The following is a 25,289-nucleotide window of genomic DNA, read 5'->3' as shown; positions in this document are numbered from 1 at the left end:
TATATTTTTTTTTCTTGATTTTTGGCCTCTAAATCTAGTTGCGTCTTTTGGTTCAGAGCGTCTTATTGTCCGAAAAATACGGTAATTGTTTTAAGAAGAATTATATAATAGCTTCATATTTATAAGCCCTGTATGCTTCAATAAACCTTAAATTGTTGAAGACACTTTACAGTGTTACTGTGTCAACCTGACCAACTTTATTTCTGGAAAAGGACAGACACATTCCAAACTAATTAGCAGAAGGACACATTATCAAAAATGCATCATAAATGACATTGTTTAATGTTTGAAAGTCCCAATGTCTGGGTCAAATAAGTCAAATCAGCAGACAAGATGGCTGGTGACGTCCATTTTTATTTACTGCGTCAAATATGACATTTTAATCAAATGTCAAAATGTCAAACACTCCAAATGACGTTATTTTCTCACAAGCTAAGGTAATTAAGGAATTTATATAGAAATCTGTTATGGTTATTTTAAATGTCAATCAGAACCTGGGATTAGGCAGCCATATTGCATCCAATCCCTATAAAAGTAGGAGCTGAAAGTTTATAATTTGCACTAGCCTTCCAATCTCCTGAGAAGACACACGAGGCAGAAGCTACCTTCCCACAAGTGGTTTTAGATGCTGAAGAGATGACAGAGAAGGGGTAATATGCTTAATGTTATGGTGATTAGAGATGGCCCAAACGGTTCACCAGCGAACGGCTCCAGGCGAACTTCCGGTGGTTCGCAATTGCCATGTAACGCAAACTTTTCCCGGAAGTTCAGTTCGCCCCCATAGTGCGCCATTAGGGTCAACTTTGACCCTCTACACATCACAGTCAGCAGGCCAGACTACACTCTCTCCTGGAGCCACTCTCCCCCTTATAAAAGGCAGGCAACACTGGCCATTACACTCACTCGTGTGCCTGCATTAATTAGTGAAGGGACAGCTGCTGGCACACTCTCATAGGGAAAGATTAGTTAGGCTTTGGGAGGCTTGTTACTTGCTCCTGGCTGATTGTTATTGCTAAAATAGCACCCCTCAACAGCTCTTTTGAGAGCTAATGTTCTCCTGATGTGTTTTTTTTTTTGTGTTGCCCACTGACACTGAATTATACAGCCCTATCTGTTGCAGCTGGACCTTGGTAATTGCTATTACTGTGCCAGCCAGGCCCTGCCTAACTATCTATACGGGGACACCTACCTATGCCTACCTACCTACCTATACTAGGGCACCTACCTATGCCTACCTACCTATATTGGGTCTCCTACCTATGCCTATCTACCTATACTGGGACACCTACCTATGCCTACCTACCTATACTGGGACACCTACCTATGCCTATCTACTTATACTGAGGCACCTACCTATGCCTACCTACATACAAGAAGATAATAAGGTTGTTGCTTCTTTGTGGACAGATCAAATTTGATCAGCTGGACAGTCACTGTTGTTCTATCATTAAGTTACCACAGCCTGGCGACCATATGGGCTTGAAAACCGCCACGGCCTGCACTCTCGCCATGGTGCGCACCAGTCCAGCACGACCGTCACTACGCAAACAACTGTTTGCGGTGCGTTGCACAGTGCGTTTGGTGTGTCAGTGTGAAGCAGTACTCTAATTACACTCCCTGATTGATGTATACACATGCAAGATGTTTTAAAGCACTTTAGACCTGCAATTTAGCATTCAATGTGATTTCTGCCCTTAAAACGCTGCTTTGCGTCACATCCAGATTTTCCCCGGGACTTTTGGCGTGTATCCCACTTCGCCATGCCCCCTCCAGGTGTTAGACTACTTGAAACATATTTTCCATCACTTTTGTGGCCAGCATAAGTGTTTCTTTTCAAAGTTCGCCTCCCCATTGAAGTCTATTGCGGTTCGCGAAAGTTCGTGCTAACCGAACCTTTCGCGGAAGTCGGAGGTTCGGGCCATCTCTACTGGTGATTTACTTTATTCATTTCTCAGCATTACGTTCTGTTAAGATGTTAGCAAGAAGTTTTTTTAGAAGCTATTTTTATGCTATTTCTTTAAGAAGATTACTACAAGTTTTACACAGCTACTAGATACACAGCTATTGATACAGATGAGACTGCTTTTGATCTTATTCTACATAACACAACTGTTATATTCTTTTTTGAATGTACTTAGAAGATTGATGTGCGCTTGGCTCTAAAGCCTTGATGAGATGGAATACTGTTAGAAGGAAACGCTACTTGGAACTGTTCATATTCTGTATATATACTGTATGATAAGCAAATACAATTTTTTATTTAAACTCATATACTGAGTGCTCTAATTCATTTCAAGGTATACCGTCAATCTATAATTACTGTTATAGAGGGTTCAGACCCCGCTATGCCGGATTTATATGATAGCAACGCTTTAAAGGCTGGTCCTTTACTGAGTTAGCAATCATGAAAAAGGCAAGAACCGCTCGGGTTTTTGACAACTTATACATCAAAGAAACAGTGAGAGGCAGCTTCAGATAAGGTTTTACTGCAGGCGAGTTCAAATGGTCATTAGCTCTGTTCTGTTTCATAGTTTAAAATACAGAGTGTGGTTTGTAATTGCAAATATGACAGTATGATGCAATGTTATACAAAAAATAAAAGCTATATAACTGAAAATAAAAATATGAGACTCTTTTCTCTGCTACTAATGTTCTATTTATTATCTGTACTACACATACAATTCATTATATCATAAGGTTTATTTTTGCTCCAGTGTCACTTTAAAGTTGCATAGTTTCACATAAAGTTGTACTTTCTAGTTAAGTGTAGATTGCATAAACATTTTAGGTTTCCTCATTAAGAGATAAAGGCAAACACAAAGCTTGCACATTTAGCATATGGGACATCTGTGAATATTCCCATGTATGTTTCCAATAGCTTACACTGTATATATAAAGGTGCTTGCAGTAATAGCTGACAACACATCAACTTACCCAAAATGCTCAAGCTCCTCTTACTCACTGCATTCGTCCTCTCTGGTAAGATATATGAATTCAAAGATAAATATAGAGATAATTAAGACTGCAATATGGTACTTATTTGATATATAGTGTATTTAAAGTGACCACTTCACTTTGTCTTACATATGGTGTTTTATTTAATATACAGAGTGGACCCCTTGTGGACCAGAGCAATTTTCACCTTTCAACGGTCCTCCCTTTCATTTGCCATTAACTTTATCACTACTTATCACAACAAAATGATCTATATCTTGTTTTTTTCACCACCAATTAGGCTTTCTTTGGGTGATACATTTTGCTAAGAATTATTTTATTCAAAATGCATTTTAATGGGAATAATAAGAAGACAATGTAAAAAATGTATTATTTCTCAGTTTCCCGCCATTATAGTTTTAAAATAAAACATTCTGCTGTGGATAAAAGCCACACCTTTTAATTGCCCATTTGTCCCAGTTATTACAACATTTAAATTATATCTCTACTACAATGTATGGTGACAATATTTTATTTGGAAGTAAAGGAGAATTTTTTTACAGTTTTGCATTCAGCACTAATTACAAGCCCCAAAATAACAGTAATATACCCTCATGACATACATATTAAAAAAGTTAATTCCCTAAGATAAGTATTTATGTATTTTTTTATGTCATTGATTTTTAGTATAATACAAATATTTTATTTTGGTAACTATGGGATAGTGGGGGAGGGAAGGGGCTAATTTTAATAGGAAAGAAAAGTATTTGCATATAATGTACTGTACTAGGGTGTAGTTTACTATTTGGCCACTAGATGCCCCCCCCCCCTCGGTTTATCAGAAAGTAATACGTGTATGTTTTCACTTCTATTTTGTTAATAAGCACACAGCATCTCATTGATGCCAGTGATCATTGAAACCGGCACTTAGATCGGTGAATGGAAACTGTGCTAGCGGGCTGGCCGAGAACGTGATCGGGAGCGAGGTACGAATATCTACGGCCCTGGAACCATTATTAGTTACCACTGGGGCATAGATATACTGCCTCCACTGCAATAAATGGTTAAGGGCCCTCCTTCAACTGCTGTATTCGCTCTTTATTGGTTCTATGCTGGTAATGACCACCTCTATATGGGCTTTGAATAATGTTGATCATCAGCAAAGTGTTCTCTTTCTCCTGCTTACAACTCTCTGTCACTGCAGATGTATGTTTAGTGCTCCATATCAATTGCTTAAGAAGGGCCCAATGTAAAACTTGCACAGGAGCCCCTAGTTACTTAGCTACACCATTGTCCACAGCTATTGTTAATCCAACAATTCATTTTCTCTGCTGTACTCTGCGGCATCTCATGGGACATCCTGCTACCAGAGAACTTTATGCTAGGAATACACCATGAGTTTTTTGGCAGATAGATGGCTCGATAGATAATTTCCAACAGGTCCAATCTAATTTTGTTTGTTTTTCTGATTGATTTCTCATAGAAGTGAATGGAAATCCATCAGAAAAATTATCAGAGAATCAATCAGAAAAACGTTCAGGGAAAATTGCTAGGCCAGTAAATCTGCCTAAAAACTCATTGTTTATTCTCAGCATTAGAGATAACAAGCTGGCACTGAGTTAAGCTGACCAAAATCAAACTAAAATGGAAACAATATTTTTGGCAGATTGGCCTTTGAAGAGGACCTGACACCTGTATATCTTACACTAGACCTGACACTTCATAGATGAATGACTAACCATAACCAATAATGATAAAATGAAATGTCATTAAATGTATCTCTTCTTCCTAAAGGACACTGCCTTGATGTTCAGTACATTGAAGATTCTCAGGACAATGCACGTGTAGTGGGAGGAACCAATTCCGCTAAGAATGCCTGGCCATGGCAGGTGAGACATAAGGCTACAGCAGAAGCTGATATTCATATACATAGAAGCTCACAGGGGCACATTGCATTGTTATCATGTAAAGGAAGCTTGTATATAAAATGGATAGCTATAAGAAAAGCTTGTATAAAGCTCATAATACAGTATAACCCCCGACATTTTTTTTTAACTATATTTTTTGGAAACTGCAAAAAATAGTATAGGGCTGGTTTACCAGTTGGCGGAAATTTCCATGTTTCCCTATGAGTCAGTTCACATCTCCCCATTTTAACTGAAAGCTTTTACACAACAATGCGCTTCTGCAGACAAACTGATCAGTTAAAATACAGAATAATCAAAGATTCCCAACATACTTTATTCACATAACAAATAAAAATACACTACTTCACCATACACTCCCAACACTCATATCCTTCACAGAAGGGCACTTCAGAAAAAATGAAAAAGCAAAATTCAAACCAAAAAAATGCAAAAAACTAGAAATGGCTGCAGTGTTCCTAAATTTCATCAAAACCAATAACACCGTTAAAATCTCTCCAAAAACGGTCCAAAAAACATGTGCAAAGAAAGGCAGAGTTCGTACTATTCCCAGCATTAGGTCATATGGGCTAATCAATATTCCAATTATTCTCAGGCACCCACAATTGATTATATGCGTATCACTCACGTTTCCGCAGTGCAATCCTTGCCTGACACCAGTCCTTGCCCGGCTTCTAGTCCGCTTACCGGTAATCTGTCGTACATAGATGGACCCCTCCTCAGTATTCATGTACTCGTTACCTCCGCTGTCGGTTTCTATTCGCGGCATACGTCACTTCCGGTTGTAAAGTCCAGAGTTCCGCTCGCCGCACATCCTTTCAGCTGATCTGATACACTTCGGTGACGTCACCTAAGACCATTAGAACTTTGTATTTCTGGTTGCCGCTGCGCGCTTAGCGGCTAGCCAAGTTCAAGATCTTTGTAGCAGAGTGTTGCAAATTTCAGAGTAAACCTCAACGCGTTTCAGCCAATATCGTTGGCCCTCATCAAGAAAATAAATCCTCCTGATGAGGGCCAACGATATTGGCTGAAACACATTGAGGTATGATTAAATCCTCCTGATGAGGGCCAACGATATTGGCTGAAACGCTGCGGTGTGACGTCACCAAAGTGTATCAGATCAGCTGAACGGACGTGCGGCGAACAAAACTCCGGATTTTACAACCGGAAGTGACGTAAGACCCTCCTGGTGGTGCCTAACCCTAAGACCCTCCTTGTGATGCCTAACCCTAACCACCTCCCTGGTGTTGCCTAACCCTAACCACCCCCCCCTTAGTGATCGCTTTATTATGTGGATAATAATGTTTTACAAATAGTGACTTTAAAAAATATATTGCAATTTACGTTACGTACTGATCACTTTATTTTGTGAATAATAATGTTTTGCAAACAGTAAGTATGTATACTTAAGTAAAATACTGTAATGTCTTAGTTAAATAAGATAAATATGTTTAGTATTTTTATAAAAGTTATTCGTCACAGGTACATTTTCTAAACGTAAATCATCACAAGCACAGTTATAAAACATTAAAAATCTCCGGGTGCCGTTTATAAAACGTTATTAATCTTTTTTCCTGTTCGCCGCCCATTAAACAATATTTACTATTTTATTTATTTATTTATTGTATTTATAAAGCGCCAACATATTACGCACTATGGTAGTGAATGGTGGCGTCCTTTTTGTCCACTAGCTGCCTGCACCCTTTTTTCCTGTTACCACAATAACAGCTGTTTCACATGCTAGACACACCTCCTTAGGACACACAGGGCCAAATCTTGCCAAGTCTTCTGGGTCATCCCCAAAATGCCTGAAAAAAAACCCAACAAAAACCAAACAAAACAAAAAACCCCACTGTCTCTGATTGTCATACTGGCTCTGGGTCCTACTGGCTCTGGGTAACCTTGAGCTATCTGGGTATTCTGTAATTCTCATAAACAGGCTAATTCCACATATTTGCAAGTAGGGTTGCAATGGTATGAAATATTCACAGTATGATAGTCGTCTAAAAAAATACCACGGTATGAACGTATAAGCGGTATACGGTATTACACAAGTATTTGCTCCGGGGCCTCCCCTTATATTAAATAATGTGCCCCCCCACCTCCAGTATGGTAGCCAGATGTGCCCCACTCCCTCGGCATACATATGATTAAGCCACCGGGAGATTTGGGCGCAAGGTAAAGCTGTAAAACAGCACACCCTGCTCATGCAAAAGTCCTGGTGGTGTTAAATACTATTCCTCCTCCAGGTCGCTGTGGATAGTGGGGAACGATGTAGGCACTATTAAAGTGAGATGAAACGCAGGAACAGGAAGAAGTAAGTTGTACATGCAGCGATTGGATACTGGCAATGTGAGTGTCTGATTACCCCGCTGTTGTTTCTGCGCCCGCTGCTGCATCCCACCCCTGCTGCTGTTCGTGCCCCCCACTGCTGCATCTTCCCCCTCCCCCAAAACCGGTAATAGAGGACTGTGCATGGTATGATTACCATGCAAAATCAAACTGCAGTATACCAGTATACCGCAGCAACCCTAATTTGCAATTATACATTACCCGATGGTGGAGCAACACACATTCTGTTTAAATAAGGGGTGTAACTAGTTGTTGCTGGCTGCCCTTCCTCCCGCCCCGTCAGCAAAATCTGAAAATCTGAATCCCCCAAGAACCAAGTTTTAGGTAGCCCCCTCCCCCACCTAAGATACAGCAGAGAAGTGGCAGCTGAGCTTCATACTTTACTTTGCATCTCCCAATCCACATCACATGATGTGCAGAGATGGGAGCCACAAGGAGATGGACTGCATGGAGAAGAGTTGCCCTGAAGAGAGAAGTGAGGACCTGTCCCACTGCATGAACCAGGTAAGGTGTGACACTCTGCTGTCACTGCTCTGAAAGGTGGCCATGGAAGCGGGCCCCTGAAGCCCCTCCTCCATGATGGCAGGAGTAAGGGGGGCTATTGCTACATCAGTGCATTGTACAGTACCTACTCAAGCATCCTAAAGCAGGATGGGAGCTGTGTTTTCAGGAGCCCTGTCAGGCTGAGCCCACCATTTGGAGAGATTGTGATTCACCTTTGTGCACCCACTTAGCTCTGGGCTGGAAGCCTTGTCTCCCAGAGTATGACCCAAAACCAATTGCTGTAGTGTCTCATAATGTGCCCACCCACCCCCTGATCACCATGAGCAGGTAATTGCCATGGGCAAAGGGAAAGCTTGTTCTGGCCCAATGGGACAGGCTTACACGTTCGGCCACTGATTATACAATGTCATCATTATAATGTTTTCTCTCCCAGGTATCTCTCCAGTTCATCTCTGGCAGCAGCTGGTTCCACACCTGCGGAGGCTCCCTCATCCGTGCCAACCGCGTCCTGACTGCCGCTCACTGTGTGGATAGGTAACAATATCATAGTTCAGTGGCCAGAGTTTATTCTTATCACATGAATCTGATTTTTGCAAAAGTCTCAGATGACCTTTGCAACAGATTATAAGATATCATATTGCAAAAGCATATAAAAAAAATGTCCAGTAGCACCAGGCAATAAGTGCAAAAAAAAAAGATGGATGCTAAGGAGTGAAATAAGATGGCAGCCCTATACAGCACTCAACCATACAACCCTAATGTAAAAGTAAAATCGGGAAAAAAAAATTCAATGCTTTTTAGGCCAGTTTTACATCTTTTTTTTTTTTGTGTTTTGCTGGTGATGTGATGCCCCTGCTGCTTCCCACCAAAGCTCAAAAAATTACAAACATATGACCCTGCTGCAGAGTGCGCTGACAGGGTCATATGCATAACACCGCCCCCACTCAGTTACATACTCCATGCTGGGCAGGAAATACGTCACTGGGATTCCTGTCAGTCTGCACATGTGCGCTGCAACGTGCTCCGTTGTTTACCCTACCATTACCCCAAGCAACATGCATTAAACGCGGTGCATAGGGTAATGCGCTGTTGTCCTAACGTTGGCTCAGATAATTCCAGCGCACCACAAGGGACCGCAGTAAGTGTGAAAGTCTCCATAGACTTTGATTGCTTTTGCGGCCCCTTGCAGTAAAATAGGGTAACGCAGCGCAGGTATATCCTGCATGTGTAAAAGGGACCTTAAATGTTTGAAGTGGCAGTCATGAAATTCCTTCATGTCAATCCTTCTAGTCAGGGCTCTTCCAAACATAGCATGATGCTGTGTACCTGTATGTCAGCTTCTTGTTCCTCAGAGAACAGAACAGAGTGCACTGCAATGCTAATATAATGTGACTCAGGTCTCCGCTTCCTGGAAGGAAGCTATGACTGCTATGACAACATGATTAGTTCCAGGGTTGTAAAACATAAAAATGCTACATCCTTAAGGCCTGTACCCTCTGGTAGATGGATTGGGGGAACGTTCAGCTATGCAACCCGACGGACAAGCTTTTTCCCAATCCATCCTCCTAACCGAGGGAGCACGCAACGTCACATGATGGCACACGACAGACGCGAACAAGAGTTCAAACGATTGCAGCACTTTGCGTGGGGGGTGTCATCGGGGATCTTAAAGATCCAATCCGCCGTGACAGTCATAATTGCCATGCATCGCAAAGCGTAATTCGTCTAATCTTATACACGTACCCAAGTCACATGATCGCTGGTCATGCAGAAAGTCACTGGTCGGGGGAAAAATCATCCAAAAAATCTCAATGTGGGTACGTAGTTTTCATCCTTAGTATTCCTTTAGATATGCATCATCATTGCCCCAACAGCAGGATGATGGAGGTTTATAAAGACATACAGGAAAAGTAGTGACATTTAGCTAATTCAACTAATTGTGAATCTGTAAAGGGTTCCGTCATACCAGTTTATTTAATAAATAAAATATATTTTGGGCCCATAAAACAAAAAGAACTGTTGGTAACTACTGGTTGAAACAGAGAATATGATTTAAATACAGTATATAAAATGGTACTTATGTACTTATATATATATATATATATATATATATATAATTTAAACTAACTATTCCTTTATCTGTGTTAAGACCTGAAACCTATCGTGTGGTGTTGGGGGAACATGACCTGAGCAACAATGACGGAACTGAACAGGAGATCTCTGTGTCTGCAATCCGTATTCATACTTCCTGGGACACCAAAAATGTTGGCGCTGGGTACGATACCAACTTATAAAATATAAATACAATATTTAATTTTAATTTTGCAAAACATGGAAAATAAAGGTAACAGGACTTATGTGACAAGGCATCAACGGGTCAACAAAGATTATAGAAGCATGTATGGGCGCTCCCGCATGTGCACACGTTGTCAAAAACCTGAGCAGTTCTTTACTTTTGCATGATCGCTAACTCAGTAAAGGATCAAGCCTTTAAAGGATAACTGTAATAAGAGGTATATGGAGGCTGCTATATTTATTTCCTTTTAATCAATACCAAATTCTTGGCTGTCCTGCTGACCCTCTGCCTCTAATACTTTTAGCAATAGACCCTGAACAAGCATATGCAGATCAGGGGTTTCGGACAATATTGTCAGATCTGACAAGATTAGCTCCATGCTTGTTTCTGGTGCTATTCAGACCCCACTGTAGCCAAATAAATCAGCAGGGTTGCCAGGCAATTATAAATGTTTAAAAATAAATAAATATGACATAAATATGGCAGTCTCCATATTCTCTTCACTTCAGTTATCCTTTAAAGCATTGTTATCATATAAATCTGGCATAGCGGGGTCTGAACCCTCTATAACAGTAATTATAGATTGAGGGTATACCTTGAAATGAATCAGAGCACTTGGTGTTTGATTTTATATAAAAAATGTATTTTCCTATTATTCAGCATATACGGTATACATAATATGAAAAAGTTCCAAGTAGCGTTTCCTTCTTCCATCTGATAAGGCCTTTATAGCCAAGCAATCATGGCTCTTCTACATACATTCCAAAAATTTTCATTTTATCTTTTATGACGCACTTCTGATAATATGTCTTTCTTCTAATTAGTTTGGAATGTGTCTGTCCTTTTCCTGAAATGGGGTCAACCATTTTGACCCAGCAAAGCATGTACAGTAGACCTGTAGCTTACAGCCTATTATAATTGAATACATATTTAAACACCTTAACCATACTTATAGAATAAGGGGCATACTGATCATTATCTAAATAATTTAATTTTATTATTGCTTTGTAAAGAAGTATTACAAATATGAATTGTATATATTAATTTTATAAAGATTATAAAGTATAATCTGTTAATTTAAAATGTTTTATCAGTCTGCCATTTTAAGTTTACCGTAACATTTGAGGATTGCTGCCGTCACTAATTTCAGCATAATATTTAATTCCTAATATATAGGAAGACATGGTGACCTTGCTTTGTCTAAAACTACTATCTAAGTCTCCAGAAGAAATTATAAACAATTCCTCTCAAACCACCAGCAACCAAGAAAATGCTCAAAATAATTTTCACTGTACTTTTTCACCCACTTTTTGGTACTATTTCTATTGCAAAGGGCCAAAAAGTTGTTTTTCTTTAAATCAAAGATGATTCCAAAATGATCTCCTAGGAGAAAACACAGGAGAAAAAGTAAATTGCATATGGCCCAGGGTTTCAATGTGATTATAACCAGGAATCTGACAATGTGCACCCTCATTGCCGATGCTCTTGCACCTATTTAAAATTCAATAATTGCTGCTTTAGCCATCTGACACCTATAGCAATCTGATGCAATCACTATACAGCTTGGGCCCAAATGCTGTTCAGATGCATTGCTGTGCTGTTGCTTAGCGAAACCTTAGTACCGCACTGGAGTTTCCAAACTGTGCACACCAGCGATCGCATCCGATCACTACAGACACACAGACTGGCAATAATGTTCCACTACATGCCCAACTAGTAATGCAATATGGCTTATATGGTATTTTTATAACCAGGAAGACCCAAAGAATATACGTTGAGATGCTTTATAATAGTGTTACTTGTGATATGAAAACTAGGAAGGGCAAAAAAAAAAGTGTTTTCTGCACCTTACACCTGTATTTTCCCATACAAATGCCTAAAAACACCAATTCTTGGAAAACAATTACTCAAAGAAAGACTGGGATGTGCTAAGCCTAGTATGTGCTAAGATGTGCTAGGAAGTGCTCTCCCCCATGTTGGGGGTTCCGCGTGGAGGTAGGCCAGGGGCCCCCACCTGTCATGTGCACCAGTGTCTGCAATAGTGACAAATTGTCATGTATAAATGTCTGTCATTCTCTCTGCAGTTATGACATTGCTATCCTGCATCTGGCTTCCAGTGCTACTATAAACAGCTACGTAAAACTGGCTTCTCTTCCCGCTGAAGGAACTATCTTGGCTCATAACCACAGCTGCACCATTAGTGGATGGGGAAGACTCACCAGTAAGTGGAATACTAATTAAAACTTGTGCACTGACAACAGTACATTTACATCCTCCCTGCCACCAGTTGTACCAGAAGGAAATGAATTTTAGTTTGCAGCATTGATGAGCACAGCCCGCACACTAGCATGCTTTTGTGCCCATCACAGCAGGGAAGAAGTAGGGCACTAACCAGGGTGTAATACACTGGTGTCTGGTGTCTGGAACTCTCTAGCTTGGTTCAGTAGCAGCTGGAAGTGTGGGTGGCTAAGTATAACCCCTCCTGGTTCCTGCGGTGATTGGCTCTCATCTCCTCTCATTCAGACCTCAATCCTCTTGAGTCCTCATGTAATGAATCCCAGCTTGACAACCTTATCAGCTGGGGCCCAATACATGCTGACACTAAAGGTCGGTGGTATGAATGAGAGGAGGACAGTGCCCATTGCCACAGGAACCAGAAAGGGTGACTAATACTTACAGTCACACTGATCTCTGCAAGGGGGAATTGGAGGGAGTGACCATTAGACTACCAGTGATAAGGGGGGGGGGGGAGATAACACTAGACTACTATTAGTTAAAAAGGCAAGGGATACCACTAGACTACCACCAGGGGGTTATTAAAGGCGGTGCCACTAGAGTACAAGTGAATGCATAAAGTGGGAGTGTCAGCCGTTTTTATACGATACGGTTATATAAACTATAACTGGATGTATAAAATCAAAAGCTAAGGCCTCCTACAAAAAAAATGGGAGGAGTCTTATTATATTAAAGGAATACTATCGATTCACATATTTTTTTCAATTGACACAGGAATTGTTTGGGAAGTGATGCTAAGTGCTGGTGTGTATATTTTAGTAGCAACTTCTTTGTTTACTGTTATCAATATACATCCAAACTTTACTGACGCTAAAACTGATGGCTGACTGAGCCATGAGGAGAGGGGAAATTCCCCTCACACTTGATCAGTTAACTCTATATGCAGCTCTGTGTGTGACAGAGAAGAGAGCTCCCAACAGCTGCAGCTCCTATGTCCTGTGTTTCTGACTGACGTGTCTGAAGAGAGCAGAGGAAATGTAACTAATTGTCACAGCTTTTTCATACTGTTTTTGCTTTCAGAGTTTGATATGTTTGATATTTGCTTTCTGTAGTCTGATATGCAACTCTGGCTGTGCATTGAAGAAGACACCCCTTCTGCAATTGATTTGTCCCAATATAGCTAAATCCTACCCTCAATAAATTACAGCTTTTGCCTCTGATATTTAACATGAAAAGTAAGAAAATGTTTACACAGCTACTTAGACATTATTTGTACATTGTCATTTTAGAACACTTGGGTATCGATAGTATTCCTTTAAACACCCACCCTTAAGTTCTTATAGTGAGTTTCTCAAGCTACTGGTACAAAGAGTGAAAAGTCAAAGCAACTATTTACTTTTCAAATAATTAATTTATTAAATACACAAGTTGTCAGAATAATTATAAATTAAATCATATAAATCAAACAATAACCCCAAAATATTAATAACCAGAAAGTACTTCTCAGTATAAGCTGACTATACACTTCAGAGCCAAGCAGGGGCGTAACTAGAAATCACTGGGCCCCCCTGCGAATATTTGGATGCGGCCCCCCCCCCCCATAGGTGCCAAATAATCGTAATGGGGCAGCGTTTCACTGTAAATTAATTGTAAAGTGGGCAGCATTTTACCAGACAATCGTAATGTGGGCCAGAAAATCATAATGTGGGCAGAGTTCACCAGAAAATCGTAATGTGGGCCTTTAGAAAATCATAATGTGGGCAGAGTTCACCAGAAAATCGTAATGTGGGCACCAGTCACCAGAAAATTGTAACGTGGACAGCATTCACCAGACAATCGTAATGTGGGCAGCGTTCACCAGAAAATCATAATGTGGGCAGAGTTCACCAGAAAATCATAATGTGGGCAGAGTTCACCAGAAAATCGTAATGTGGGCACCAGTCACCAGAAAATCCTTATGTGGGCAGCAGTCACCAGAAAATCGCAATGTGGGCAGCAGTCACCAGAAAATCGCCATGTGGGCAGCAGTCACCAGAAAATCGCAATGTGGGCATCAGTCACCAGAAAATCCTAATGTGGGCAGCAGTCACCAGAATATCGTAATGTGGGCAGCAGTCACCAGAAAATCCTAATGTGGGCAGCAGTCACCAGAATATCATAATGTGGGCAGCACACACCAGAAAATCCTAATGTGGGCAGCAGTCACCAGAAAATCCTTATGTGGGCAGCAGTCACCAGAAAATCGCAATGTGGGCAGCAGTCACCAGAAAATCGCAATGTGGGCAACAGTCACCAGAAAATCGCAATGTGGGCAGCAGTCACCAGAAAATCCTAATGTGGGCAGCATACACCAGAAAATCGTAATGTGGGCAGCAGACACCTGAAAATCGTAATGTGGGCAGCAGACACCTGAAAATCGTAATGTGGGCAGCAGACACCTGAAAATCGTAATGTGGGCAGCAGACACCTGAAAATCGTAATGTGGGCAGCAGACACCTGAAAATCGTAATGTGGGCAGCAGGCACCTGAAAATCGTAATGTGGGCAGCAGACACCTGAAAATCGTAATGTGGGCAGCAGACACCTGAAAATCGCAATGTGGGCAGCAGACACCTGAAAATCGTAATGTGGGCAGCAGACACCTGAAAATCGTAATGTGGGCAGCAGACACCTGAAAATCGTAATGTGGGCAGCAGACACCTGAAAATCGTAATGTGGGCAGCAGACACCTGAAAATCGTAATGTGGGCAGCAGACACCTGAAAATCGTAATGTGGGCAGCAGGCACCTGAAAATCGTAATGTGGGCAGCAGACACCTGAAAATCGTAATGTGGGCAGCAGACACCTGAAAATCGCAATGTGGGCAGCAGACACCTGAAAATCGTAATGTGGGCAGCAGACACCAGAAAATCGCAATGTGGGCAGCAGACACCTGAAAATCGCAATGTAGGCAGCTGTCACCAGAAAATCCTAATGTGGGCAGCAGACACCTGAAAATCGTAATGTGGGCAGCAGACACCTGAAAATCGTAATGTGGGCAGCAGACACCAGAAAATCGTAATGTGGACAGCAGACACCTGAAAATCATAATGTGGGCAGCAGTGACCAGAAAATCGTAATGTGGGCAGCAGACACCTGAAAATCATAATGTGGGCAGCAGACACCTGAAAATCACAATGTGGGTAGCAGTGACCTGAAAATCATAATATGGGCAGCAGACACCTGAAAATCCCCCTGCAGTGACGTCAGCGGCGGCGGGATACATACCTTCTTCCTTGCGTTCCATCGCCGCCTTCTCGCTCTAGCGGCTGACGTCACTTCCGCTTCCGGAAGTGACGTCAGCCGCTAGAGCGAGAAGGCGGTGATGGAACGCAAGGAAGAAGGTATGTATCCCGCCGCCGCTGCTGCCCGCTGCCCACACACATTCACTAGCTGGAGGGGGGCGCAGAGTGGAGAGCCCCGAGGTGAGGGAGAGGGGGGAACTTCCCCTCTCCCCGCCGACTGTGGGCAAGGCTTTCCCCTCATGCTGCCACCCCTCCAGCCCCCAAAAAACGGCCCCGAGCGGGCCCCAGGGGGGGGACGGGCCCCCCCGCGGGCGCAGGCGCTGCAGGGCCTATTGCTACGCCCCTGGAGCCAAGTTGACCACAGATATTAACCATTAACATCAATCCATCACAATGGGCTGTGCAACCATAAGATGGCATACATTTTATCTTACTTGCAAGGCTTGATTATAATGCACAATCTAACAAGGGAAAAATATGGAAGCAGATCGAGCTGGTCTAAAAAACCTCAATATATAAAAACAAGTTTAGCTTCTACTGCACTGTAAACTCTTATTTTATAAAAAGAATCTGATTTAAAAACAAAGGAAAAGATATGAAATTATGACCTGATCTGTAAATGAAACTTTTATATCAACCAATCTCTATCTCCCTATGAAGTTATAAGCTTAGAAAAAAAATTCATTAATAAAAAATGTAGAAAAATATGAACCCAAATCAAACACGGATATTCCTAATTGCAATTCCAGGAAGGTCACATATTCAGGGTATTCTATACAATCAATGCTAAATATGTTGCTGTTTCCTTGCTAAAATATTGCTGATGAATTTTCTTTCAGCTTATGGATCTTATCCCTCCATCCTCCAGGAGGCTCCTCTGCCCCTTGTTGACTACTCAACCTGCTCTAACAGATCCTTCTGGGGCAGCACTTTGAAGACCACCTTGGTGTGTGCTGGAGGCAATGGAGCCCAGGCTGGCTGCAGTGTAAGCCCGATAGCTTTTTAATTCTATACTAAACAGATTACAAGGGCCCATATGCAATTAGCCTTTTCTCTTAAGTTTTCTCCTAGGGGAGATTTTCAAACTTGTCAATAAAGTGCCTTTTAAACCACCAGCAAGCTTTTTTTTACTCACTTTTTGGTACGTTTTCCATCACATAGTGCTGAAAACAAAAAACTCAGGAGAAAAAATTAATTGCATATAGCCCAAAGACGTTGACTAATTATGATGGTATGAAAAATTAAGCTTTAATTAAAATAATGGTATAGCTTTTAAATGTTAGTACTGATATCCTCTCTGTGTTCACATAACAGGGTGATTCCGGTGGACCTCTGAACTGTCTCGTTAATGGTGCATACGAGGTCCATGGTGTAACCAGCTTTGTGTATGCATTTGGATGCAATGCTTACCAGAAGCCCACCGTGTTCACCAGAGTGTCCGCTTACATCGACTGGATCAACAGCGTAAGTTTTCATTTGATATCCATATACAATGTCTGCAAGCTTTCACACCTATATTGAATGTTTTCTTATTTCCAGCCTTATTTGAACCATAACTAAAATTCATATTGACAGACCAACTTCTCCTCACACATTTCTCCTCATATATTTGTTAGATACTGTAAAAAGTCATGTATGCATGTATATATCCCTATAAGCCTGACATTCATATCTATATAATCCCTCCCACAAAGGAAAAGGAGAAGGTAATGCCATTATTGCCATACATCTGCTATTGACCCACACAGAAGGGGCACCATGCTTGGCATGCCTCTGTGCCCCAGTTGTTACATTAATGGAGGGGAGGGGCTAAGGAGAATGAATCATACTGTGCAATGACAATTAACACCAAGCCTCCTTGTCATTTATGGCCAGCCAGTTGGTAAACTGAGGGCCAGCCTGCCAGTATAAGATGAACAACTCCGCAGTGGCTTCTTTCTTTATTCAGAAAAGCTATGCTTGGCGTCTCTTGAGATTTACAGTTAGTCAGTATGGCCGTAAGTGGCAGTGATGGGCCAGCAGTGAGCCCCCCTCCCAAAAAAATGGAAAGGAGCGAGTGCGGCAGACTAAGCGTGTTACGTCAGGCAATGCCAGGTATAGGTGCCACCAGTATAGGTAATATAGCTGCCCCAGAATACATAGCATAGTTGCCCCAGTATATGTAATAAAGTTGTCCCCAGTTTAGGTAGCTAGTATAGTTGCCCCAGTATAGCTAGTATAGTTGCCCCAGTACAGATAGTATAGTTGCCCCCCAGTATAGGTAGTATAGTTGCCCCACAGTATAGGTAGTATAGTTGCCCCCAGTATAACTGCTCCAGTATAGCTAGTATAGTTGCCCCAGTACAGATAGTATAGTTGCCCCCCAGTATAGGTAGTATAGTTGCCCCCAGTATAGGTAGTATAGTTGCCCCCAGTATAGGTAGTATAGTTGCCCCCAGTATAACTGCTCCAGTATAGCTAGTATAGTTGCCCCAGTACAGATAGTATAGTTGCCCCAGTATAAGTAGTATAGTTGCCCCACAGTATAGGTAGTATAGTTGCCCCAGTACAGATAGTATAGTTGCCCCCCAGTATAGGTAGTATAGTTGCCCCACAGTATAGGTAGTATAGTTGCCCCACAGTATAGGTAGTATAGTTGCCCCAGTACAGATAGTATAGTTGCCCCCCAGTATAGGTAGTATAGTTGCCCCCAGTATAGGTAGTATAGTTGCCCCCAGTATAGCTGCTCCAGTATAGCTAGTATAGTTGGTGGTAGCACAGTGAGCATCATTGAAGGCGGAGACCTGTGGCAATGGTGACGCTGCGCTCCAGCGCTTGGAAAGATTTTGAAAAATTCTTGGAGAAAACCTAGGAGAAAAAGTGAATTGAATCGGCCCCTTTGACACTAGTATAAAAAAAAACAATCATCTGGTGTTTAACAGCTTTACATGTATTACATATGTGCCTTGTTATAGTGAATTCTCATTTTATAAATCTCCCGGACTGTCCTCAGACTGACACTTTTGAGTTGGTTGTATTTTAATCATGCTATCTTCTCCATCTTCTCTTTGTTTTAGAATGTGTAACATCACTTAGTTGGAGAAACATACAAGACCTCACCTGGAAATGAAAATACTGGAACTCACTTTTCAAAGCAAAATATTTAATAAATGACATTATTGAACATCACTTACTGTGCTCTGTTTTTTTGAATTATGACATGACAACAGGCTGTCTTCATGTTGGGGTGATGTGGTTCTATAAAGCTTATAAACTATACAGGGGCGTAACTAGAAATCACTGGGCCCCCCTGCGAAACTTTAGATGGGGCCCCTCCATCTCCCCTCGCTTTCTGTACAGGTAAACTGAGAAACATTGTTATTCAATTGACTAGTGCACACTTACATGTGTTGTCCTCATGCAGATAAAAAACAGACAAAAGTGAAGCACTGCAGGCATTTTCTCTATCAATTACATTAGCATCTGTTACAAAACGTGCATGTTTTCATACATACAGACACACATGGTGTGCAGGAAATGCATACAGAAAACCGACAGACGAGTGTGCTCGGAGCCTCAGCTTGTTACACTCACTCTGTCCATCTCTGATGGAGTAGAACTGGCTCTGCAGACTTCTCCAGCATCACTACACTACAGTACAGAGGACTTGGAAAGGTGTAGAGAGGTTGGGGGCTGGACGCTGTACACAAGAGCCTGCTGAACACTGAATAGGGACTGTCTTCAAATCTTTGTATGGTTCCTAGTCAGTAGCTAAACAGATGCAGACATTAGAACAATTGTGCAGAAAGTTTTTTTTTTTCTCTCCGTGCCCTTAGTTGCCAGTCTCACAGGACAGGGAAAATAAACTTCTCCCCCAACGGGGCCCCTTATGGCTTCTGAATCAAGACAACCCCCCATCTCCGTCACCGCCATGGCTGCATCCCTTGCAGGGTCTATAGGCTTGCTATACACTAGCGATTCTGGTTGTATGTCACGATTTCGCAAACGCCATTGCTGCAAGCGTATGTAAATGTGCCCAAACTGTGATCTGGAGAGCCCCTTTAATTCATATGCCTGGCTTTTAGAAACTCAGTGCTCTTCCATCTCACCACCCCTGCCCTGGGGGATGTGAGGGAGTGTTTGTTTGTACTTACTGAAAGAAGCCATTCACCCTAAAACCAGACCATCCACACAGGAAAAAGGTTATCTAAAAGGGGGGCAATAAAGATTCTCCAGGAAATTTCTCCCATCCTAGTTTTAAAGATAAGGAGAGGAACAGATCCCCTCATAAACTCATTAGGACCCATTCACATTCCTGCCTGTCCTGAGAATACCCAGAGACATGTCCCTGGCTTAATGAGCTTTTGATATCTCACTGCATAGTAGTCCATAATTCGATGGATATTGCGGAACCGTTTGGGCCCAGTGGTCCACAACTCATAGTGCACCATGCGACCAGCACAGCACACCTTCTGAGACGTTAATCGATCTCCTAGTCATCTCACAGCCTGGGATATTGATTACATAGGCAGGGAAGGTGGCACTCCAACGAGTTTGATATCGATTGGTTCAGCGCATGCTGACGGAATGTAAAATGTTGGGTTTTATATGATATATCAGATATCCGCTGAGTTATGGCATACTTGGAGAAACTTCCAATTCTGTCCCTCAGACAATAGGGGCGGACTTCAGCAGCCTAAGGTAAGATTGTTAAGGGTGAAAACCTCTCTTATTACCATCCACACCCTCTGGCAGGGAAAGGATTAAAACCGACTGACACTCAGCCTGGAGGGAGAGACCCCAGCCATCCTGTACCATCACGGATTTGGGCTGGATGATAAAAGGATTAATACCCATTCCACAGAACTTTCCAGAATTGGACTACATATCTCTGTGGGACTTATCGCAAAGGACACGGTAACTTGACAAACTGCTCAGACTGTAATCAGCTATTACTTTCATATTGAACCCTTATTATTTCTGTATCCATTTGTTTCTATTGCTATATTTTGTTCTGCATTATTTTTTACAAAATCATTCGTCTAAGTGCTGTTCTGAAACAAATCTCCGCCAAAAGAATTCACATCTTCAGAGAGACATGTTACCATAACTGTTTTGATATTAAATATTGTTAGTTTTGCTATCTCTAGAAAGGTTGTCAAATTAACCCTTTTTCCTACAGGATTTAGCTAGAGTTATAATTAGCGCATTCGCACACTTTTATTGCGGATTGGTGGCAGCGACCTGGCCTCTATATGAGAGCACAGATTGTATCGATTGTATATACAATCGAAATTGGACTATGTGTGGACTCACTAACCAATCCAAAAGGTTACTTTGCCTGCAGTTCTGACTGTCTTCGAGATTCCCTCAGGGTCTGAGGCCTTATGGTAAACTGCAGCAAAGGGAACAGGAATTGGTGGATGACTGCGCATACGTCACATTGCCGGCAGCGGTGCGACCAATCTTTGGCGTCACTCTGTTCACCATATTACAAACCATCGGATGTGCCTATTCCCTGAATGGTAACGGTGTCAGATTAGACAAGATTGGCGCGCGTTGTCGCATTATTCCATGACGACCCAGCAACCAGTATTTTAACGTCAACTTGCTCACAGTCTTACAAGTCATCAGAGGCGATTAATCTCTGATGGTACTCGAGTAAGTTAGACGAGATCGCGGGGCTGTTCGTCACATTGGTATGCAGCAGTGGGGCGGAGTCCAAATTGCTGTTAGTTTTGCAGTTGTTTGAAGATCATTTTCAGAACAATAGAACATTATTATTTAAGTAACTGTTCTACAGAGCTTAAGCTCTGAGCACATAGACGGTGCAGTTTGATATAGCATAGAACCAGATTGTTACGTTTTTTATTTGGCTATGTCTGAGCAAGTCAATTACCAAAACATGTCCGTGCCCGACCTACAAAACCTTTGTCAGGCTCGTGGCATCGATATTTGGGGAAAAACCCAAGCTGGGCTGAGGAGAATCCTCCTGGAAGCAGATGGCCAGGCGATGGAAGCCTCGCCTGAACCCGGTCCAGAGAGACCCGGTACCCCTGATCCTGAAAGTGCTGATGTTGCTGACCCAGCTCAGGAGACGGAAAGTACCCACAGGGACTTTGTTGCGTCCAAAGATGCTGCGGATGACACTCACAGAGGAACCGACAGCCCTGGACAATCCTTCCCCGTTGCTGATCGGGTGGAACAGCAGCTGCTGCAGCACCTGAGGGACACTGGCAACCCTGCATACCTGCAGCTACTTCTTGAAGAGAGGCGACGCCGGTCTGATGAACGGCTGTTGCAACTTCGTCTCCAGAATGAGGCAGAGACACGCCAGCATGAGGCATGGATGCTCCAGCGTGAGGAAGTGCATCAAGAGTGGCTTCGTCAGTTCAAGCTCCAGCATGAAGCGGAGTTGGCCCAGCTAGCTCAAGCGAATCTGCACTCCTCACCATGTGCTTCGGTGGAGAGAAGTGAACCTCTACCCGTGACTCCCACAGTGAAACTTCCTGTCATGGTAGAGGGCACGGAACAAGACTTTCCTGTACGCACCTCTGAGAGGGCGTACCATCAGGTTCCTATACCTGACAACCAGAGAACCCTGGTGTTGGACAGTCACAAAACTCTGTCCCGGAACTGGGAAAGAGGTAAGCCTACTTCATCTAATCCTCCTGGTTCGGTGAGCTGTAAGCCACTGAGACCTGCAGATACTGCTAATGCTGCTCCCCAGTCAGACACCCCAGCAGTTCGCCTGTATAAGTTGGGTGGTGAGACGGGCCACATACAGTTCTTTTGCCCAGAGAGGAAGAGAACTACAGTACCTAGCCCAGAGATGGCTAGCAACCCTGATCCGTCACCGGCATCACCCTCTGCACTGCCTGTCAGTGTGTCAGAGATGCCCTACAGTTCCAGAGATCTTCAGAGTGCTTCAGGGAACAACCAGATCGTCTTTTGCTCCAGAGATTTGGAAGCGGACGTTTCCTCAGTCCGTTCCAACCTTGCCATTGAGAAAGATATTCTCCCACGGAAGCTCCTCGCCCTGACTGAAGTCGGGCGCAACCACGACCCTGTTGTCTCAGGTCCTGAGAAGGCTGGATGGGGGTTGGGTTTTCAAGAGGGGGCTTTCAATGAGATTCCTTCTTCTACTGTGCTTGGCGCTGATCTAGGCACGCTTGTGTGCCCTTCGGAATTCCCTGCTGACATGCAGGAGATCCAAGTAGGACTCCCTGAACAAAACCAGGTACTGTACTCACCTGTGGGGAAACAGGGAGATGGGGACACCTTACCTGCTATCTTTACTGTACCTAACGCAGCCGTGCGGGAGGTATCAGATTCAAACGTACAGCCAACTGATTGTCATTTACATGTTTTTGCACCTGTCATTGTTGAGAAAAATGCATGTGTCAGTATTTTTTTTTTCATATTCTTTATTTTATCAAGAATTTAATTTTTTTTTCCATACAATCAAATTACAAACACCTAGATATGTTAGCTCCATATATCCGACTCTCCCCCCCACCTGGGGATAACCCCCCGATCTCAATTAGCATTCCCCCCCCCGCCTCCACCCACCGCCCACCACTCCCCACGTTTAGCCCTTCTCCACTGTACCCTCTCTTTTTACGGGGGGCCGAGCTCTACCATATACCACTGCTAAGGCCATGCTCTCTCGAGTGGGCGTGGCAGAAGAAGAAAAAGGGGGGGGGGATAGTACCATCCTGGGCACCCTATTAGTAGAGAGAATCAAATCACGGAGCAATCACCAGAAAAAGTGAGTATAAGCGGAAAAAGAAAGAAACTAGAGGAAAAAGATAAGAAAGATTAAGGTTCCTGTCTCCCTGACCCAGTTCTTAAAAGTTGGTACCCCTATCCTTTATTATTCAATTGAACCAACTCATTGTTCCCCGTCAATGTCCCGATGACCATTCATTTCTTCCATCCCTCTCACAACGAGTCCCTGATATTCTACCGAGCTCTTAAATTCTATCCATCTATCCCAACTCCTCTCCTCTCTCCCATAGATTATACTGGAGAGCTCCTCCATTCTCTGTGTCTGGTTTATCTCATTCAGCCATTCCTGCATGGTTGGGACTATCTGTGATCTCCATTTTCTACATATTACGATCCTTGCCGCATTTATCATGTGCATTCCTAAAGAACCTCTGTATTTTTTTTTACCTCCACTATTGAGGTGCAGAAGATAGACGCTTGCGTCCTCCGAGACTGGGATCCCGGCCAACTTAGATATATAGTACCTAACCCCCTTCCAGAAGGGATATAGTTTTCTACAGCTCCATAGTATATGAAAAAGTTCCCCCCTTTCCTCCCCACATCTCCAGCAAAGGGGATCAGCACCACAGATCTTATTAAGTTTCGCAGGGGTATAATACCAACGTGTCATTATCTTATAGCCTGATTTCTTCAGCCTTGTTGATACTGATGCACCACATGACATTTTAATTACCCTATTCCATTGAGCTATACTCAGTTCTTTACCCAGGTCTCTCTCCCAGCTTTCCTTGTATATCCGTGTCCCATCTACTCCCTCTCCCAAATACGAATATATTCTTGCCAACGTACCCTTTGTTTGTCCCTTTTCCACACAGAGTTTCTCAAATTGTGTCAAATCCCTCGATAGTTGCTCCCTAGTACCCAGGGTCATGAGAAAATGTCTAAACTGGTTTAGACTCCAAGAGTCTACCCTCTCCACATGCAACAGCTGTGCCACCTCCTCCTCATTTTTCCACAATTTGTTTTCGATTAGTGTTCTGATCTGCAATCTTTCCCCCCCTCTCCATTGCTTATAATTCCTACTTTGTGTTCCCAGTCCAAATTTTTGGTTCCCTAGAATCGACATTAACGGGGAGGGGCCTGGTGATAACTTTTTATTTAATCTTTTAAATGTTTTAAGTGTATATTCAATCAACACCCCTGCCGATAAAAAACACCTAGGCAAGTATGGCAGCCAGGGAATGGCGTCAATTGATTCCTCAATGAACTCTTGTTCCAGAGAGACCCACTGTTTGGTATCCTTATTCTTACTCCAATCAATTATCCTAGTGAGAACTGCAGCTTTGAAATACCTGTGTGGATCCGGCACTGCGAGTCCCCCTTTACATTTCGGTTGCATTAGGAGAGTTTGTTTTATTCTTGCTTTTTTGGCCCGCCAAACAAAGCTCATAAAAGTTCTACTTACCTCGTCCAAATAACCCCTGGGGGGAGGGACAGGGAGAGTCTGGAAGAGATATAGCAACCTCGGCATGATATTCATCTTCAGAGTGTTAATCCTCCCAAACCATGACAGTTGGAGCTTACTCCATCTATCTAAATCTCTCTTGAGAGTATTCCATAATGGGATATAATTCAACTTCACCATTTCCAATACACTTGGTGCCAATCTAATACCCAAATATTTTAGGGAATTTTCAGCCCACTTGAAAGGGAAATTTTTCTTTATCCCCATTACCTCTTCCTTTTTTGCACCAAGTACCAGGGCCTCACATTTATCCCAATTTATTTTTAGGTTAGAGATTGATCCATATTCATCAAAGGTCTTAAGAAGGTTAGGTAGAGTCAGTCTAGGTTTTGATATAAAAAATAATAGGTCGTCCGCATACGCGGCGACCTTATGCTCTACCTGCCCTATTTTCACCCCCGAGATATCTACGTACTTTCTAACAGTTCTTAGGAATGTCTCCAATGTAAGGGCAAATATCAGGGGGGAGAGAGGGCAGCCTTGGCGGGTGCCATTCTTTATTTCAATAGGGGAGGAAAGTGTCCC

The 25,289-nt window shown here is 42.6% G+C and overlaps 1 protein-coding gene across 1 annotated transcript in view; it reads left to right on the top strand.

Moving 5' to 3' along the window:
* The window catches only part of LOC137544071 (chymotrypsin-like elastase family member 1), a 39,930-nt gene extending 21,253 nt beyond the window's left edge, over nt 1-18,677 (top strand). Inside the window, exons 2-8 of the mRNA XM_068265135.1 lie at nt 4,729-4,823; nt 8,149-8,249; nt 9,865-9,990; nt 12,096-12,232; nt 16,369-16,514; nt 16,844-16,993; nt 18,586-18,677. Of these exons, the coding sequence (XP_068121236.1) occupies nt 4,729-4,823; nt 8,149-8,249; nt 9,865-9,990; nt 12,096-12,232; nt 16,369-16,514; nt 16,844-16,993; nt 18,586-18,594 (764 nt within the window). The 3' untranslated portion in view covers nt 18,595-18,677. The remainder of the gene's footprint in view (nt 1-4,728; nt 4,824-8,148; nt 8,250-9,864; nt 9,991-12,095; nt 12,233-16,368; nt 16,515-16,843; nt 16,994-18,585) is intronic.
* Nucleotides 18,678-25,289: the final 6,612 nt, after the last annotated feature.

The sequence above is a fragment of the Hyperolius riggenbachi genome, chromosome 2, assembly GCF_040937935.1.
Source record: "Hyperolius riggenbachi isolate aHypRig1 chromosome 2, aHypRig1.pri, whole genome shotgun sequence".
NCBI classification, from domain to species: Eukaryota; Metazoa; Chordata; class Amphibia; order Anura; family Hyperoliidae; genus Hyperolius; species Hyperolius riggenbachi.
The sequence above is the reverse complement of the archived record's forward strand: the minus strand, read 5'-3'. Positions and strand labels throughout refer to the sequence as shown.